The 19,030-nt window shown below is 39.5% G+C and overlaps 1 protein-coding gene across 2 annotated transcripts in view; it reads left to right on the plus strand.

Moving 5' to 3' along the window:
* The window catches only part of LOC102494379 (lysine-specific demethylase 5C), a 57,391-nt gene that overhangs the window by 25,677 nt on the left and 12,684 nt on the right, over window positions 1–19,030 (plus strand). Inside the window, exons 13-28 of one of the 2 annotated variants that reach the window (XM_027767869.1) lie at window positions 3,650–3,831; window positions 3,920–4,082; window positions 9,036–9,155; window positions 9,277–9,471; window positions 9,754–9,935; window positions 10,015–10,139; window positions 10,266–10,413; window positions 13,768–13,864; window positions 14,311–14,669; window positions 15,155–15,293; window positions 15,677–15,856; window positions 16,002–16,139; window positions 16,368–16,967; window positions 17,133–17,211; window positions 17,352–17,551; window positions 17,653–18,638. In XM_027767869.1, coding sequence (XP_027623670.1) covers window positions 3,650–3,831; window positions 3,920–4,082; window positions 9,036–9,155; window positions 9,277–9,471; window positions 9,754–9,935; window positions 10,015–10,139; window positions 10,266–10,413; window positions 13,768–13,864; window positions 14,311–14,669; window positions 15,155–15,293; window positions 15,677–15,856; window positions 16,002–16,139; window positions 16,368–16,967; window positions 17,133–17,211; window positions 17,352–17,551; window positions 17,653–17,742 — 2,997 coding nt within the window. In that variant the 3' untranslated portion in view covers window positions 17,743–18,638. Of the gene's footprint in view, window positions 1–3,649; window positions 3,832–3,919; window positions 4,083–9,035; window positions 9,156–9,276; window positions 9,472–9,753; window positions 9,936–10,014; window positions 10,140–10,265; window positions 10,414–13,767; window positions 13,865–14,310; window positions 14,670–15,154; window positions 15,294–15,676; window positions 15,857–16,001; window positions 16,140–16,367; window positions 16,968–17,132; window positions 17,212–17,351; window positions 17,552–17,652; window positions 18,639–19,030 lie in introns of those variants that run through there. The other variant, XM_027767868.1, reaches the window with a different exon arrangement.

Raw genomic sequence — 19,030 nt, forward strand, 5'->3', positions numbered from 1 at the left:
TGGTTATTTACTTGAGATCTTTCTTCCTCTTTTCATTTAGGTTATTATATTAGGACTTGTTTTATTGCATATCCTAAGTTTTGGGTTTTCTTCTATTTTTACCTGAAGATATTTATTAATTTCCCCTTTAATTCCATTTTTGACTCAATAATTGTTTAGTAGCATATTGCTTAATGTTCACATACTTGCTAATTTTAACAATTCCTCTTGCTATTATAGTTTATTATTTCTTTTGGAGAGGTTTTCACTATAGGGCACGTGCGCTTGCCAAACAGAGTGACATAGAGACAGAAAGCGAGAAATCACCCCCCAGGGAGATGGTCACGCTGCAGTCCTTTCTCCTCCATTCTCCTCTTGGGATCCTGGGCATGCACGTACACGTATCCAGTGTGAGTTTTAAGCAACCGGGTCCGGGATGCGAACCGTGGTCAACTACGTGGGAGTCCAGCGACATAGCCATTACGCTAATTCCTTGTTCCCTTGTTATTATAGTTTTATAAGTTAATTAGAAAATATAGTTAACATAGTACATCAGTTTGGTTTAAAAGTTTTTAAGACTAATGACCACATGAACTATCTATCCAGAAGAATAATTCCTCTGCACTTGAGAAGGATATATATTTTGTTGTAGGGCATGCTTTCTGTATGTCCATTAGATTCAGTCATCTAAAATGTAACTCAAATCCAATGTTTCTTTACTAATTGTCTGTTCTACTAATCTATTTATTGTTGAAAATGGAGTATTGAAATCTTTTACTTTTTCTGGAATTTTTCTCATCTTTTAAATGTATTAATAAATATATGTTTACATTTATATTGAGTTCATATATATTTAAAATTGTTAGACTGTCAAGAGTTTACTTATTATTACATAGTGATTTTCTTTACCTGTTTTTATTTTTTATTTTATTTTATTTTTTTTGGAGAGGTTTTCACTATAGGGCACGTGCGCTCGCCAGACAGACAGAGACATAGAGACAGAAAGCGAGAAATCACCCCCCAGGGGGGATGGTCACGCCGCAATCCCTTCTCCTCCATTCTCCTCTTGGGATCTTGGGCACGCACGCACACGTGCCCGGCATGAGATTAAAGCCACGGGGTCCGAGACGCGAACCACGGTCGACTACGTGGGAGTCCAGTGACATAGCCATTACGCTAACTGCTGGTTCCCCTGTTTTTATTATTTTTGAGCTAAAAACATGAAGTATCCTTTTTTAAAAGTATGTATAGTTGTCGTTGCTCTCTTTTTGGTTCCATTTGCATGGATTCTTTTCCCATTTCTTCACTTTCAGTCTGAACGTGTCTTTATAAGTGAAGTGAATTTGTAGTAGGCCTCATATAGTGGGATTTAAAAAAATATTTTAACTATTCAGTGTCTTTTAATTGGAGATAGAATACATTTATATTTGAGATAATCATTGTTTTGTAAATCTTCCCCCTCTTCCATCTTCCTTGCTTTGTTAGGTTGTCTGGTGGCTGTCTCTGGTTTTAGATATTTTTTTATCTTTGGGGTATTCATTTTGCTTAATGCTTGCCCTGAGGTTTACAGAAAAAGTTTTATAACAGACTAATTGTAAGTTGTTACCAATTTGATTTAATTGTAGTATACGAACTCTGTAGTTTTACTTCACTATCTCCAATATTTTAATGCTTTTGATGCCATACTTACTTTTTTATGCTACAATATTTATTCCTTAACAAAGTGTTGTTCTATGTGTTCTTAATGATTTTGCCTTTTAGGGACCAGCAGTTAGTGTAATGGTTATGTTGCTGAACTTCCATGGAGTTGACTGTGGTTCAAGTCCCAGACTTGTGGCTTAAACTCATGTCGGGTGCATATGTGTGTATACCCTAGATCCCAAGGAGAATGGAGGAGAAGGGATTGCGATGTGGCCATCCCCCCCGGGGGGTAACTTCTCGCTTTCTGTCTCTCTGTCTCACTCTGTCTTTCTGGCGAGCGCAAGCGCCCTGTAGCAAAAACCTCTCCCCTAAAAAATAAATAAATAATTTTGCCTTTTAAACTTTATGCTAGAGATATAATTGCTTTTTTAATAGCTATTAGAGTGAGTTTTTTAATTTGGATATTTTGGATATGTATTTCTCTTTACTTATTGTTTTATAAATTCATATTAAAAACTAACAACCGCTTTGTTCAGCTTGAAGAAAGCTGAGGCATTTCTTTTAGGAAAGGTCAAGTGATGTGAAAACTTTTTAGCTTTGGTCTGAGAAAATTTTTATCATTCCTTAATTTTTTTGTAGATAGAAAGATAGAAATGATGGATAAAGTACTCTCAGTTGGACATTTTGTTTCTTGTTTTACTTTAGAGTCTAAATATTAATACTGTCTTACTATGTCCATCAATGTTCCTGCCTGCTGAGAAATCTACTGATAGTATTGCATGAGTTCCTTTATATGCAATAGTTTGTTTTCCCCTTGTTTTATACACTCATTGTTTTGCTTTAATTATTAACAAATTAATTTTGACGTTGACTTTAGTGTGAGTTTTTTTTGGAGAGATTTTCACTATAGGGTGCGTGCGCTCGCCAGACAGACAGAGACATTAGAGACTGAAAGCGAGAAATCACCCCCCAGGGGGGATGGTCACGCCGCAATCCCTTCTCCTCCATTCTCCTCTCGGGATCTTGGGCACGCACGCACACGCGCCCGGCATGAGTTTTAAGCCACCAGGTCCGGGACGCGAACCGCGGTCGACTACTTGGGAGTCCAGCAACATAGCCATTACGCTAACTGCTGGTTCCCAAGTTTTTTGGATTCATTTTATTTGATGTTCCTTGAACTTCCTATATCTGGCTTTCTGTTTCCTTCCAAAGGATTGGGATGTTTATGACATTTATTTTAATATTTTCTATTCATTTATCTCTTCTTTTTCTGACAGGCCAATAATTTGTAAATTGTTTGCTTGATCCTCCTCATCCTTTAGGGCTCTTAATATGTCTTCATATTTTTTATTTTTAATATTTTTTTTCCCTTGGACTAGATGACCTCCAGTGTCGTCTTCAGTTGAATATTTTCTAACATTCTAACAGCCTATTTTACAATAAAGTGTTAAATCTATAGTACTGAAAGTGAAAAACAGTGGACGTAGAAGTACCATTTATATTGAACAGTTATATAGCTTTCACATCATTATAAAGTGAAACTTGTTAAGTCCTACCTTTATGAGTTGAGTATTGTTTGTACTGAGAATTGGACAAGATTTATAGTAAATTTTTTGACCAGTAACACAGAAGTATATAAAAAGAAAATGTGATACTGAAAAGCTAGTTTTCTTTAAGGAATAACATATTGGGAATAGAGGAGAGCCTGTTGTCTATGAAGTTTACATAGAGGTTTGAAATTTTGTCTAAATGATAAAGAATGTTTATTAGTTTCTGAGAGCAAGTTATATAATCCACATTTAAAAAATCTTAATCTAGTTTATAGATAGTTAATTTTTGAATTACAGTGCACTCTCTTGCCCTGCAAAAAATCTTGCATTTATAAATCATACTTGGGCCTTCTGTAATGTGTAATAACAAACATTATTCTCAAAGAATACGGTTGTCTTCCTATGTTTGCCTGCCTTAGTTTGTTTCACTTTGCTAAATCTTGCTCCCTACCCACTCAGGCAAATCTCTGACCCAACAGGTCTATGCGAGCAGTGGTTGGAACCTGAATGTGATGCCAGTGCTGGATCAGTCTGTTCTCTGCCACATCAATGCAGACATTTCAGGCATGAAAGTGCCCTGGCTTTATGTGGGGATGGTTTTCTCAGCATTTTGTTGGCATATTGAGGACCATTGGAGTTACTCCATTAACTACCTGCATTGGTGAGCTGGATCCTAAAGGCTTTGATAGTTATGACAACTCTCCCACAAATGTGTGCATGCTTTATGTGTGTGTTTTCTACTTGAGCAGGGGTGAGCCAAAAACCTGGTATGGGGTACCCTCACTGGCAGCAGAACATTTGGAGGAGGTAATGAAGATGCTAACACCTGAGCTGTTTGAAAGCCAGCCTGATCTCTTACATCAACTTGTCACTCTCATGAATCCCAACACCCTCATGTCACATGGTGTGCCTGTGAGTATCTGGAAATGAGAAAAAAAGATTTTTTTTAAGAGAGATTTTCCTGGAGGTCATATTCTTGCTAGAGACAAAAAGACGTAAGTGAGAAATTAGCCCCTGGGGTCATGGACATACTGAATTCTCTTCTCTATTCCCTTCTCTGGATCTTGGGCACACATGCACACACACCTGGCATGAGTTTTAAGCTGCCAGGTCCTGGACTCAAACTGTAGTCATGGGTAACTGTGACCCCATGTTCTGGACCCAAGTTTAAATAGATTTAATGCCTGCCCTGGGGAGAGAAAGCAGTGAAGAACTTAGAGCCAAACAGATTTAATGCCTGTCCTAGAGTGTGAAGGAAATGAAAAACTTAGTTTTGGTGTAAATAACATAATGGGGATTTTTGCTGTAGAACACCTTTGGTTAGGTGTCAAACCTTTGAAGGTCTGTTGTTTTGCCCATTGTCTTTTCTTTTATCACAGTGACTGTAACTAATACATTTGCCTCTATATGTCTTCAACAAATACAGCCTGGGAAACATCTATTCTAAAGAGCTCTTATAGGCATTTGAAATAAAGTCAGTCTCTAGAGGTCACACAGGTCAAAACATATAGCTTCAGTTCTTTGAAAACAATTTGACATTGTGCTACCTGGCACTTACTTTCATGCTGCTATAACATATCATGCTGTCTTCACTAAGGTAAGTGCTGAGCTAGGGGTAGAGATGATCTATACAGGTAAGATCCAGTGTTACGACACTCACTAGCTTACAAAATTCAGGAGATTTTGTTGTTGTTGTTTTAAATTGTTCTGCTTTTGTAAGTAGAGGGACAAAGTTTTGAAGTTTCTTACTGAATCTTGCTTTTTAGTGACTGGACTTTTTAATTTACATTTTGTTATTCATTGAAGAAACTCAGAATCTTCTAAGCTTTTTCTGTTTTATCTTTTGTCAGAGAATAAGTGTGCTTACCAGAGAAAGAGAGAGCCCCCATAAAGGCCACTGTCGCTTTTCCTCCTCTTCTTTTCTTGGGATTCTGCACTTGCACATACATGTGTCTGGCGTGTTTATCAAACTGCTGTAGATCCCAGACTCAGACTGTGCATTTGGTAATACAGGATCCAGCTACCTTCACCACACCTCCAACTGGCTCTCTTCTTCATCAGTTGTTTATGGTCCCTTTATATTTGCTTCTTGAATTGCACATGATTGTTCTTTGTAATTTTTTGTGAGCATTACTTCATGATTCTTTTTATCCCACCATAAATAAGAGAAATTAATTTGCTCACAGTACCATAAGTGAGAAGTCCATAAGTAAAGTGTCAATATCCTTGGTTTCTTCTGAGGCCTCTCAGTGCCTATGCACTGAAACACACACCTGGCATGAGTTTTAAGCTGCCAGGTCCTGGACTCAAACTGTAGTCATGGGTAACTGTGACCCCATGTTCTGGACCCAAGTTTAAATAGATTTAATGCCTGCCCTGGGGAGAGAAAGCAGTGAAGAACTTAGAGCCAAACAGATTTAATGCCTGTCCTAGAGTGTGAAGGAAATGAAAAACTTAGTTTTGGTGTAAATAACATAATGGGGATTTTTGCTGTAGAACACCTTTGGTTAGGTGTCAAACCTTTGAAGGTCTGTTGTTTTGCCCATTGTCTTTTCTTTTATCACAGTGACTGTAACTAATACATTTGCCTCTATATGTCTTCAACAAATACAGCCTGGGAAACATCTATTCTAAAGAGCTCTTATAGGCATTTGAAATAAAGTCAGTCTCTAGAGGTCACACAGGTCAAAACATATAGCTTCAGTTCTTTGAAAACAATTTGACATTGTGCTACCTGGCACTTACTTTCATGCTGCTATAACATATCATGCTGTCTTCACTAAGGTAAGTGCTGAGCTAGGGGTAGAGATGATCTATACAGGTAAGATCCAGTGTTACGACACTCACTAGCTTACAAAATTCAGGAGATTTTGTTGTTGTTGTTTTAAATTGTTCTGCTTTTGTAAGTAGAGGGACAAAGTTTTGAAGTTTCTTACTGAATCTTGCTTTTTAGTGACTGGACTTTTTAATTTACATTTTGTTATTCATTGAAGAAACTCAGAATCTTCTAAGCTTTTTCTGTTTTATCTTTTGTCAGAGAATAAGTGTGCTTACCAGAGAAAGAGAGAGCCCCCATAAAGGCCACTGTCGCTTTTCCTCCTCTTCTTTTCTTGGGATTCTGCACTTGCACATACATGTGTCTGGCGTGTTTATCAAACTGCTGTAGATCCCAGACTCAGACTGTGCATTTGGTAATACAGGATCCAGCTACCTTCACCACACCTCCAACTGGCTCTCTTCTTCATCAGTTGTTTATGGTCCCTTTATATTTGCTTCTTGAATTGCACATGATTGTTCTTTGTAATTTTTTGTGAGCATTACTTCATGATTCTTTTTATCCCACCATAAATAAGAGAAATTAATTTGCTCACAGTACCATAAGTGAGAAGTCCATAAGTAAAGTGTCAATATCCTTGGTTTCTTCTGAGGCCTCTCAGTGCCTATGCACTGAAGTGGTCATTTCTTTATGTGTGCTTAAGTTCAAAGTATCTTTTAGTATGTTTTAATCTCCCCTCCTTCGAAAGACTCCAGTTAAACTAGATTAGGATCTTGTCTAATGAGTTACCTATTACAAAGCTCCATCTTTAACTGTGTCACTTTGTTAGGTCCCAAGGGTTATGACTTCTCATGTGTATCTTAGAAGGATAGTAATTCAGTCCATATAACTTGTTTTTCCACATAGTCTATATAGACTCTTTCTTATTTATTTATTTATTTATTTTTGGAGAGGTTTTTGCTATAGGGCGCGTGCGCTAGCCAGACAGACAGAGAGAGACAGAGAGACAGAAAGCAAGAAATCACCCCCCAGGGGGGATGGTCACGCCACAATCCCTTCTCCTCCATTCTCCTCTTGGGATCTTGGGCACGCACGCACACGCGCCCGGCATGAGTTCTAAGCCACTGGGTCCGGGATATGAACCACGGTCGACTACGTGGGAGTCCAGCGACATAGCCATTACGCTAACTGCTGGTTCCCTATATAGACTCTTGAAGAGAAAGGAATGAACATTCAATTTCAGATCTATCCTTAATCCTTTTTGGGAACTTGACAGGTCACCTCATCTTTTTGTTTTCTCAGATATAAAAAGGACCAGCAACTGGGTGGCAGATAAGATTGTAGCTGGACTCTCACATGGCCTGACCATGGTTCAAGTCTCAGACTTGATGGCTTGCTTTCTCATTTTCTGTTTGTCTCTGTCTCTTTCTGTCTCTCTCTGGTGAACACTTTTGCCTTGTAGCAAATTTTTAAAATAATAACAATAATGATAAATAAATAATTCTAAAAGATCTTTTTTTAAAAAAAATAGAAGCTTTAAGTAAATGAACTATCAACACATTTTCATCTCAAATTGTGTTCCTCATAATTCCTAATGAAGGAATACGGTGTATGTATACATGTGTTTGTGCCTATGCTTGTGACGTAAATTTGAGAAGGATTTGTGGAAAATGTAACTTATGCTTCTGTACCAGAAGACATAAAATATTCTTAAGATATCTTGGATTTAGGTAAAATGAAATATTGTCTGATTAAATTATTTTATATAGAAATTACAGTATTATTTTAAGACTGTCCTGTAAAAACCTAACTTAAAAATAACCATGGCCTGTTCCTCAAAGCTGTCATTCAGCTGTTCAGCAGATATAATCAGCACCAAAGACCATATTAACAATGTAATTATCAATAGTAGATGCCTACCTAGTACACTAGAAGAACCTGTGAGTTGGCTAATGTTAATGTAATAGATTTCCATCCAAACCATTGCCAATAGATTTCTAGACCTACATTTAGTCAAATAGGAGATTAAGAAGTTTGAAACTCATGAAGCTAAAAGGAAGATTTGTCAAGTTGTTACATAGCCATAATGTTCTTGCTCTTTTCCTAACTTTAATTTGTTGAGGTTTAACGAAAAAGCTTAAAAATAAAGAAGGAAGGGACCAGCAGTTAGTGTAATGGTTATATCCCTGGACTCCCACTTAGTCGACCGCGGTTCGCATGCAGGACCTGGTGTCTTAAAACTCAGGCTGGGCGTGGCCAAGATCCTGAGAGAAGAATGGAGGAGAAAGGCTTGCCATGGCCATCTCCTGGGGGGTGATTTCTCACTTTCTGTTTCTCTGTCTCTGTCTGGTGAGTGCACACGCCCTATAGCAAAAAAAAAAAAAAAAAAAAAAACTCTCAAAAAAATAAAAGGGGACATAATTTTTTTGCACCTATTTTGTACATTTAAAGCAGTTGTGATTAAAACCTGCAATGGTATGGTTTAGGAGGTAACAATCTTCTCAGCAGTATTAAGATTCATATATGTTACCTACTGACTTATTACTCTGTACATTCATAAACTTTTTTTTCTTTGTTTTATAATTTTTAGTTGACATTATAGTTGGACATATTTATGTAGTAGAGTTGTTATTTTTCAGTGCATAAACATTTATAATGATCAAGTCAGGTTAATAAACTTATCCACCGTGTCAGATATTTACCATTTATTATAAACGTATACTATAATTTTTTGACTGTTTGAGTTTTGTTATTAACTACAGTTTTTCTGTTTTAGTACTCTAGAACTCATTACTCTTATTTGCCTGTAATACTGGATCTATCATCTTGGTTCTCCCTATTTTCCCTTCTACTCTCTCCTCTCTGGTACCCCTAATTCTACACTCCTCTCCTGAGCATTCTCACTCACTTATGGAAACTAAAAGTGTTTTTCATAATCTCTTTCATTTGAAAGCACGTATTTGAAAATAGAAACTTTGTTCTTTTTCTATTAACCCTATGTCTATAACATGATTTGGAGACTTAACATCTAAGTCCACTTTCCATGATTAGTTCTAATCTATACCCTTTTCTGTTTCTCTTCTTTTTAGGTTGTGCGCACAAATCAGTGTGCAGGGGAATTTGTTATCACTTTCCCTCGTGCTTACCACAGTGGTTTTAACCAAGGGTACAATTTTGCTGAGGCTGTCAACTTTTGTACTGCTGATTGGGTGAGTTTGGAATGTGGGTCTACAAGCAGAAAGGTACAGAGAGCATGGGTAGGGGTCACAGTAGAAGTACTTGAGTGTCATTGTCTCTAGATAGCCACACACAATCTTGACACACTTGCAGCTACCTGCTGGACGCCAGTGTATTGAACACTACCGCCGACTGCGGCGCTATTGTGTCTTCTCTCATGAGGAACTTATCTGCAAGATGGCTGCCTTCCCTGAGAAGTTGGATCTGAATCTGGCAGTTGCTGTGCACAAGGAAATGTTCATTATGGTACAGGAGGAACGACGTCTACGAAAAGCCTTGCTGGAGAAGGTGGGTGGTGAAGATTGGTAGTACTTAAAGATTCAGTCCTAAGGTAGGACTACTGTGGTAGGATGACAAAACCAAGATTGAATAAGCACTGTGTGCCTGTCTTTTAAGTCATGCGTTGTGAAATGGAAAGGTAGAGACTGTATGTGTTTATATTTTTTTCTTCCAATTTCTCTACAGCTATCCTTACAGTTGAGCCCACAACAGGGCTAAATGTTGGCTGAGGTGGGGTGTCCACAACCCTGCTCCTAGTCTTTATGGTATATGTGGATTGAACACCCCCAGGGCGTCACGGAGGCTGAACGAGAGGCTTTTGAGCTGCTCCCAGATGATGAACGTCAGTGCATCAAGTGCAAGACCACATGCTTCCTATCAGCTTTGGCCTGCTATGACTGTCCTGATAGCCTTGTCTGCCTTTTCCACATCAGTGACCTCTGCAAGTGTCCAAGTACCCGACAGTACCTGCGGTGAGCATGGGGCCTATCTTGAAGACATGGAGGAGGTTATAGAGCTGGACCAGATATACTCTTCTTTGCTGTCTTCTAGGTATCGATATACCTTGGATGAGCTACCTGCAATGCTGCATAAGCTAAAGGTTCGGGCTGAGTCTTTTGACACCTGGGCCAACAAAGTGCGAGTGGCCCTGGAGGTGGAGGATGGTCAGAAGTGCAGTGAGTGATAGGAAATTAAAGGACCCCTAAGCAAACTCTGTTGTTTTTTGTTTTTGTTTTTTCAGCACTCCTAATCCTTTCTTTCTATAGTACTGTTCATCTCTGGCAACTTATACTCTCTCTTAGGCTTTGAAGAGTTAAAGGCATTGAAGTCTGAGGTCCATGAGGGAAAATTTCCTAACCATGAGCTGTTTCAGCGATTGAAGAACTGCCTAAGTGAGGCAGAAGTTTATATCACCCAAATCCTAGGTCTGGTCAGTGGCCAAGAGGCCAGGTATGTTAAAGGAGGGGACAAAAAATGATGACAGTTTGTCAGATTTAATAACAAGAATGAATTGATAAAAATAGTCTACTAAGTATAAACATATATATGGGCATAGGGATGACCAGAATTACAAAGTTAGTGTAATATAAGAAGCATATATGGGAACTAACCCCATGATGCTCTGGTTAAAGTGCAAAGCATCAGGAACTGGATCCCATGTGACTGACTGGTTCAAATTCTGGCCCAGCATCTCAAAACTATTGTATGTGCAAGTTCAAAATCCCAGTGAGATGGAAAAAATGGAAGAAAACTGCATGGTGACTTTGCCATATTATGCAATTCTCTCTCTCACTCTCTTTCTCTCTCTCTTTTTCTCTCTGGAGAGTATACATCCTTCTGACAATCACAGAAAATAAGAAACATAGTCAGCAATGGCCAGACACTTCACAGAGGAAGACAGACATGGCAGACTAGGGTATGAGTCCTAGACCCTGTATTTTGAAGAACACACTGAGTGTGTACATCCAGGTCCAAAATCCAGACAGGATGAATAATTAGAAGGAAAAGTGATTACAGCCTAACCATGCCCACTGAGAGTAGATTCTCTCTCTCTTACACATACACCTGTGCCTTCTGGCTTAAGAAGAGAAAAAGTGTATACTTAGACCAGTCATAATAGCACACACTGGACACTGCTGCATTACAATTTGAGGCCACACAGGAAACATGGGTTTGATTTCTGACCCTCTAAAAGCCAGGCATAGTAGTGGGAACCTGTAGACCTATTTGCTGTAGTGGTAAGGGAGGGCAGCTGAGGTAAAGGGTTTTGGAGCTTGAGGCTAGCTTAGGCTAGATAAGCAAAGCTTTGAAAGAGCCAGATGTGAAGGTTTGTTTCTGTGATCTTTGCTCCCTACTTGGATGTCTAAGACAGAAGGATTACAACAATAGCAAGTCTCTTGTCTTTACAAGGCAAACAAAAACAGACTTAGCATTGGGCAAATTACAGTGAGATTGAGTAGATAAGAAAGTAAAAACTAGAAATTATTTCATTTAGATAACTTTTAATGATACAGTGTTCAAATTTTTAGTATAAATGGCAATGGGAATGAAGATGCAATAGCAGAATTTTATGACATTTATAACAAATCTTATAAAATTATTCAGTCATTAGAATTTCAACAAAATTTATTTTGTGTAAGGGATCAGCAGTTAGCATAATGGCTATGCTGCTGAACTCCCATGTAGCTGACTGCAGTTCGAGTCCCGGACCTGTGGTGGCTTAAACTCACACTGGGCGAATGTGCGTGCGTGCCAAAGATCCTGAGAGGAAAAGGGATTGTGGCATGGCCATCCCCCGTGGGGGGTGATTTCTTGCTTTTTCTCTCTCTGTTCTCTCTGTCTGGTGAGCGTACACGTCCTATAGCAAACCCCCCCCCCAAAAAAAAAATGTTTGGATAAATAGTTGGATAAATAAGCTCAAATTTTACTTATCTGTTTGACAACTGTATGTGCTAATAATTACATACTACTTCTGAAATGGAAAAGTGAAATGGTTATTTATATAGTTGGTAAATTTTAGGTTAAAGCAAAAATACCAGTAGCAAATAAAAATATTATATCATGTTTTTAAAAACTTAAGTAATTTTTTTTTTTTTTTGGAAAGGTTTTTCGCTATAGGGCGCGTGCGCTCACCTGACAGACAGACAGAGACGTAGAGACAGAAAGCGAGAAATCACCCCCCAGGGGGGATGGTCACGCCGCAGTCCCTTCTCTTCCATTCGCCTCTCAGGATTTTGGGCATACCTGTGCAAGCACCCAGCATGATTTTCTAGCCACAATGTCTGGGACTACAAACCACGGTCGACTACGTGGGAGTCCAGCGACATAGCCATTACACTAACTGCTGGTTCCCAAAACTTAAGTAATTTTTTAAAATTAAAGATATGATTATAGAAATTTTACATACAACAGGAAATTTTTATGTAGTTTAGTATCAAGTAAAAGTAAAACAAGTGCATCATTTTGAACAGTTTCTGCTGGAGAATTTGAACAGTATTTCAGGAGACCTTGAAGACACATTAAGGTAGAGAATTGTATAATAAAGTAGATAAAAGTTCATTAGTTCAGACCAGAAATGAAAAAGATTGAATAAGACCTAATGTAAAAAAATAAGAAAATTTTAACCTAGGCTATAATCGAGAACCTGAATATTGAGAAGATAGATTGCTTTTTTGCTTCTCTGCTATCTGGTTTTTCAGTAATTTGAATCTACTAAGTTTTCCTACATTTCATCCTCGTTTTCTCCTGCACTTTACCACATTTTAAGTACTCCAGCTTATTAGTCCTTAATCTATTTTGTCATTGCTGAACTTTTTCATAATAAGAAAAATTAAAATTTCAGAATCAATATAGAACTCTTCCACTTCTGACATAATGAAATACATTTGATCATTTTATATTATTACTCAGTATTCCTCATTTTTTAATCCTGTTTTATACTATTTAAAAGTTCTTGTGCTGGGACAAGCAGTCAGCATAATGGCTATGTCGCTGGACTTCCATGTAGGCAACCACGGTTCTAGTCCCAGACCCAGTGGCTTAAACTCACACTGGGTGCATGTGCGTGCCTACCTAAGATCCCAGTAGGAGAATGGAAGAGAAGGGATTGCAGCGGGGCCATCCCCCCGGGGGGTAATTTCTCGCTTTCTGTCTCTCTGTCTTTCTCCCTCTCTCTCTTTCTGGCGAGCACACGCTCTCTATAGCAGAAATCTCCAAAAAAAAAAAAGTTCCCGTGCTTTAATATCTCGATTGGTACATAACTTTAATTTTACTGTGAAAGCTGCTATTTACATCTTGTTGACTTTTTTTTCTCTTATTTATCATTTTGACATTTAATTACTATAGAACATAGAACTTAAGGTATCTCTAGATCATATCATGTTTTTATTCTCTTCTTAAAAAGAAAACTTGTATTTATTTTCATTTTTTCTATCTAATGGTTCTAACTTATTTATGTAATTATGTAATTTAGGTCCAGACTTCATACTATTGTATATTATTACATATTATTGGGACTTCAAGAAAGTCATGATGCATTTTTTTGCATAGAAAAACATAGAAAAATACATTATGACTTTCCTGATGACCTAGTATTTCCCTCAACACTTGTGTTCTCACACTTTGATATCTTTAGTCTCTTCTTTAACAGTTACTATCACCTATAAAATGGCTTTAGTTCCTTTTTCATTATAATTTTGGTTTGATGTCTCCAGATAACATGGAAGAGAAATAAATGTTTAAGTTCTTAAAATTCCTGAAATGTAACCTTAGTAGTTTGCTTGAATGTGGTCTTCCCTCCCACAGGATGAAAATGCCGCAGGTCACCCTGACTCAGCTCCAGGTTCTTCTTGAGAAAATCGACAGCCTTCCTTGTACTATTCCTCAGATTGAAGCTGTCAAGGTGAGGAACAGCCTGGCAACATGGACAAAGGGAAAGTCTCAGAAAACGAACATTTGATAATCTGAGTCCTTTGTAATACCAGCTCCTTTCCTAGTACTGTGGAAATGGGTAGTCCATATACTGTGATATATACTACCTTTTATACAAAAATACAAATACTAAACAGAGAGGGACTTTTTTGAGACTGGATTCTTGGGAGGCTTTCTAGAGGGATAAGATTCTATTTAAGTGGGACAGGATAAGTAAATTTAAGGAGAAAAGAGTAAAAGAAGGACTTTTGAAATAAAGTAAAGCATGTTTTTGGACATGATTGAAGATAAATTATATAGCATTTATTACAGTAAATGCCTGTAAGGGAAGATGGGGTATAGATTAAAAAAATGGGTATTAAATGTCTACATGGTTAAAATTTTTTTAAAAATCTGCATTTTATTCTGTTGTTGCAGGATGTCTTGGAACAGGTGAAGGCCTATCAAGCTGAGGCTCGTGAGGCTCTAGCTTCATTACATTCTAGTGTAGGGCTACTGCAGTCCCTGTTAGAGAGGGGGCAGCAGTTAGGTGTGGAGGTGCCTGAAACACATCAACTCCGGCAGCACATCGAGCAAGTGCAGTGGCTAGATGAAGTGAAACAATCACTGGCCCCTGCAGCCCAAAGGGGCTCTTTGGTCATCATGCAGGGACTATTGGTTATGGGTGCCAAGATAGCCTCCAGTCCTTCTGTGGATAAGGTCCGGGCTGAGTTGCAAGAACTGCTGACAGTTGCAGAGTGTTGGGAAGAAAAGGCCCATTTCTGCTTGAAAACCAGGTAAGAACCAGCCTGTTGTCATCTCTATTCTGATTATAGTTCTCAGAACTTGGGGATGATTCTAAGTTTTGTTTCTGTGGATGATCTTGGGCACTAGACTGCCACTATACATTTGCTAAACTCTGTAGGATTGTCATGAACTGTAATCCTTACGTGTGTGACATGTCATTGCCAATCCTTTACTGTCATAAAGGTAGTAAATGAGGAAATTTTTCTTAGCTGAGTTAGATCATGAAAATCACTAAACGTGACTTCAAAATTGACCTGTTTGTCTGTGTAAGTGTTAAGGGAGTTTCTCAGGGATGGAGTATTGTTACCGGAGTTAGATCATGAAAATCACTAAATGTGACTTCAAAATTGACCTGTTTGTGTAAGTGTTAAGGGAGTTTCTCAGGGATGGAGTATTGTTACCCATGTACAATATCAAAAGAAGGTGTATCTGTTAATACCTAGTGATGAATTTCTCTTTTCTGGAATATTTTTAGGGAAAAGCATCCACCATCCATATTGGAAGCCATAATTCATGAAGCTGAAAACATCCCTGTTCACTTGCCTAACATTCAGGCACTCAAAGAAACTCTGAATAAGGCACAGGCTTGGATTGCTGATGTGAATGAGATACAAGTGAGGACCATGTTTTCTGCTTCCCTATTGCAGGCCTATAGTAAAAAAGAGATAGTTTTACTTTTGACTTTTAGTGTAGTTCATGTTAGAAAGTGAAGATAGGAGGTTGGAGGGTTTCCTGAAGGAGTTGACATTGTCAGGATAAGAATAGAGGAGAAGCAAGGAAGCAAACCAAAGGAGAGTAATCCAGGTGGAATTCCTGGTGCTGAACCAATGAAAGTAGGAGTTGGAAGAAAGGTAATTTATATCTCATCCTTCATTTCAAAGTTGTGTTTTGTGTTTCTGCCCTATCCTTACACAGCATTATACCTAAAATTAGCACAAATTGAGACACTGTTGTTACTAACTTAATTTAGTTGAGTTCTGTATTTTCCCTGTCCCAGAATGGTGATCACTACCCCTGCTTGGATGATTTGGAGGGCTTGGTGGCTGTGGGCCGGGACCTACCCGTGAGACTGGAGGAGCTGAGACAATTAGAACAGCAGGTACTAACAGCACACTCCTGGAAGGAGAAGGCTTCCAAGACCTTCCTTAAGAAGAATTCTTGCTACACACTGCTGGAGGTAAGGCCTAGAACTATGACCTAAAGCCTCCTTTACACTCATCTGGCAGTTGTAAGACAGCTAACGAAAACGAAACCTAGAGGAGGAGACGATGGTGGCAGGTAGGGGGAGCTCAGTTATTCCTCTTTCTGTCTGCCTGCCCCAGGTGCTCTGCCCATGTGCAGACGCTGGCTCAGACAGCACCAAGCGTAGCCGGTGGATGGAGAAGGAGCTGGGGTTGTACAAATCTGACACAGAGCTGCTGGGGCTGTCTGCGCAGGACTTCAGGGACCCAGGCTCTGTGGTAAGGAGCTTGGCATAAATAGAAGTCGGGTTCTGGGTATCAACCTGAATAGAGTAAAACCTGACAATGACAGTGTCTGAGCTGGGTGATAATGGCAGACTCTTTAGTTCCTGTGCCTAAAGTTCTGAGGCTTGACTATCTCCTGGTTTGGGAGTGAGATATTAAGGGAGCCATGGAATAGGAAGGATAGACTGCTGACATACTCTCCCTCTGTCCTGGGCATGGTAGATTTTGGCCTTCAAGGAGGGAGAACAGAAGGAGATAAAAGGGATCATGCAGCTGCGTCGCATCAACTCAGCCAAGGCCAGTCCATTGGCATCATCAAGCACAGCCGCTTCTGCAGCCTCCATCTGCGTGTGTGGGCAGGTGCCTGCTGGGGTGGGAGCTCTGCAGTGTGACCTGTGTCAGGACTGGTTCCATGGGTGGTGTGTGTCGGTGCCCCGACTCCTTAACTCCCTGAGGCCCAGTCCCACCTCATCCCCACTGCTGACTTGGTGGGAATGGGACACCAAATTCTTGTGTCCACTGTGCATGCGCTCACGGCGCCCACGCCTGGAGACTATCCTGGCATTGCTGGTAGCCCTACAGAGACTGCCTGTGCGGCTACCGGAGGGTGAAGCCCTTCAGTGCCTCACAGAGAGAGCCATCAACTGGCAAGGACGGGCCAGACAGGCTCTGGCCAATGAGGATGTGACTGCTCTGTTGGGACGGCTGGCTACACTTCGCCAACATCTACAGGCTGAACCCAGGCCTGAGGAGCCCCCTACCTACCCTCCAGCCCCTGTCTCTGACCCTCTCAGAGAAGACAGTGGCCACAATATGCCTAAGGTGAGCTGCCAGCCTAATTCTCTATTCAGTCAGATCTTTAGACTGTGATCCCTATTGGCAGCCCTTCTCTAAGAGGTATATTCCAAATTTGGGATCTGGAGAAGAAAACTAAGATCCTGGTTTTTGAGTTCAACTATCCTTACCCAGTTCTACTTTCCTTGGCAGGTCCAGGATTTGTTAGAGAAGGGATATAGCATGACTGGGCCTGAGAAGTTAGCTCCTGGGGAGGGATCAAGTAAGAGAGGTAGGTATAAGTGTTTCATAGTCTATTGATTGGGTACTGTCAATAGTCTATGTAGTGACCTGTGTGGTCTGCAGTGCTATGATGATGGGCATAGGACTGAGGGCCAACTCTTAACTCAGCCTATCCCTGCAATCCCACAGATCTGGAGCTGTTGTCCTCACTGTTGCCACAGTTGACGGGCCCTGTATTAGAGTTACCTGAGGCAACTCGGGCCCCTTTGGAGGAGCTCATGGTGGAAGGGGACCTGCTTGAAGTGACCTTGGATGAAAACTACAGCATCCAGCAGCTGTTGCAGGCTGGGCAGCCTCCAAACTTAGAGCGGATCCGCACACTCCTGGAGGTAAGGAGGATTTAAAGGCCAGAAGGTCAAGCCAGGCAGGCAGGGAGACCAACCTGACCAATGGCCCACACCTCTTTTTGCTTGTCTATTTATGATTGTAGCTAGAGAAGCTTGAGCATCAAGGGAATCGCACAAAGGGCCGGTCCTTGGAGAGGCGGCGGCGGCGGCGGCAGCAGCAGAAAGTGGGATAGGATAGGAAGGGAGAGGATCTTATTCCAGAAGAACTGGAGTCAAAAAGGGCCCGGAGCTCAGGGATTAAGCTTGAGGAGGAAGCAGATGGTGAAAATGCAGTCTTGACACTCCCCAAGGAGCACAGATCCATCTTGAAAGGGAATCAAAATAGCTTACAGCAGAGAGATTCAGTCCACTTAGCCTCATTTCCTCCAACAACTTTGCTACACTTGTCCTACCCTTGTCATCAAGAATTGTGACAGCATAAAAGGTTATGTTTTTTGTTTTGTTTATATCAGTGTTTACTGCCTCCTGACTAAGATGAGATGTACAGAGGACTTTTTTCCCTATACAGAATTTGTCACTTCAAAGTTTCTTTATCCTTTCTCCAAAAAATATTATTTAAAATTCACATTCAAAGAATAATACTGTGTATGTCTCTTGAAGCAGCGTTCCTGGGACTTAGCATATGGAAGTGATTTCCTATTCCTGCTTTGGTCTAGTCTGGATACATAGACAAATAAAACTGAAGAAAGGATAAATATATCTATTTCTTTTTTTCCCTTTTTTCTTGTACTCTTTTTTTCATATTTACCAAAAAAAAAAAATGGTGCTTCAAGGCTTACCTTCATTCTACCTCTTTTACTTTATTCCCCTTGGTTCACTTTGTAAGAAGAGTATACATTGTATGATGTAATTACTTGTTAAGACCAAAAAATAGAGTAAAACAAGTTTTTGGTTCCACCTGTTGTCTATTTTTAAATTGATTCTTTTTGTTAAGAAATAAAACAATGAGTATGTTTTGAAACTATGAATCTGATTTGTACTTCTTGGAATACAGAAATAAAAAAGTAAGACTGGAAAAAGACCCTGCAGTATTGGAAAACATAATTTTTTAGTTTTTTTTTTTCTTTAAGAGTGAGTTGAGGTTCTCTTATGTAAGGAAACTTAGGCCAAATTTCACCTTTTTTCTACCTTAAAAGTTCAGTATTTGGAGAAAGAATAACTTCAGTGAGAAAGATAATTTCAATGAAAAGTTATCCTTTATTCAACTGTTTGATGATTCTTGTTAGAAATCTGTTGACTACACTTGGGTATGTCTGTTCAATTATGTGGCTATCACTTTGTCATTAATTATAATGTTTTGGTTGCTGTACTGGTCTTAACTTTAGATAGTCTAGTATCAACCTTTATTTATTTATTTATTTTTTGGAGTGGTTTTTGCTATAGGGCGCGTGCGCTTGCCAGACAGAGACAGAGAGATAGAAAGTGAGAAATCACCCACCAGAGGGGATGGCCATGCCACAA

Source organism: Tupaia chinensis, unplaced genomic scaffold (genome assembly GCF_000334495.1).
Source record: "Tupaia chinensis unplaced genomic scaffold, TupChi_1.0 Scaffold144814_1, whole genome shotgun sequence".
NCBI classification, from domain to species: Eukaryota; Metazoa; Chordata; class Mammalia; order Scandentia; family Tupaiidae; genus Tupaia; species Tupaia belangeri.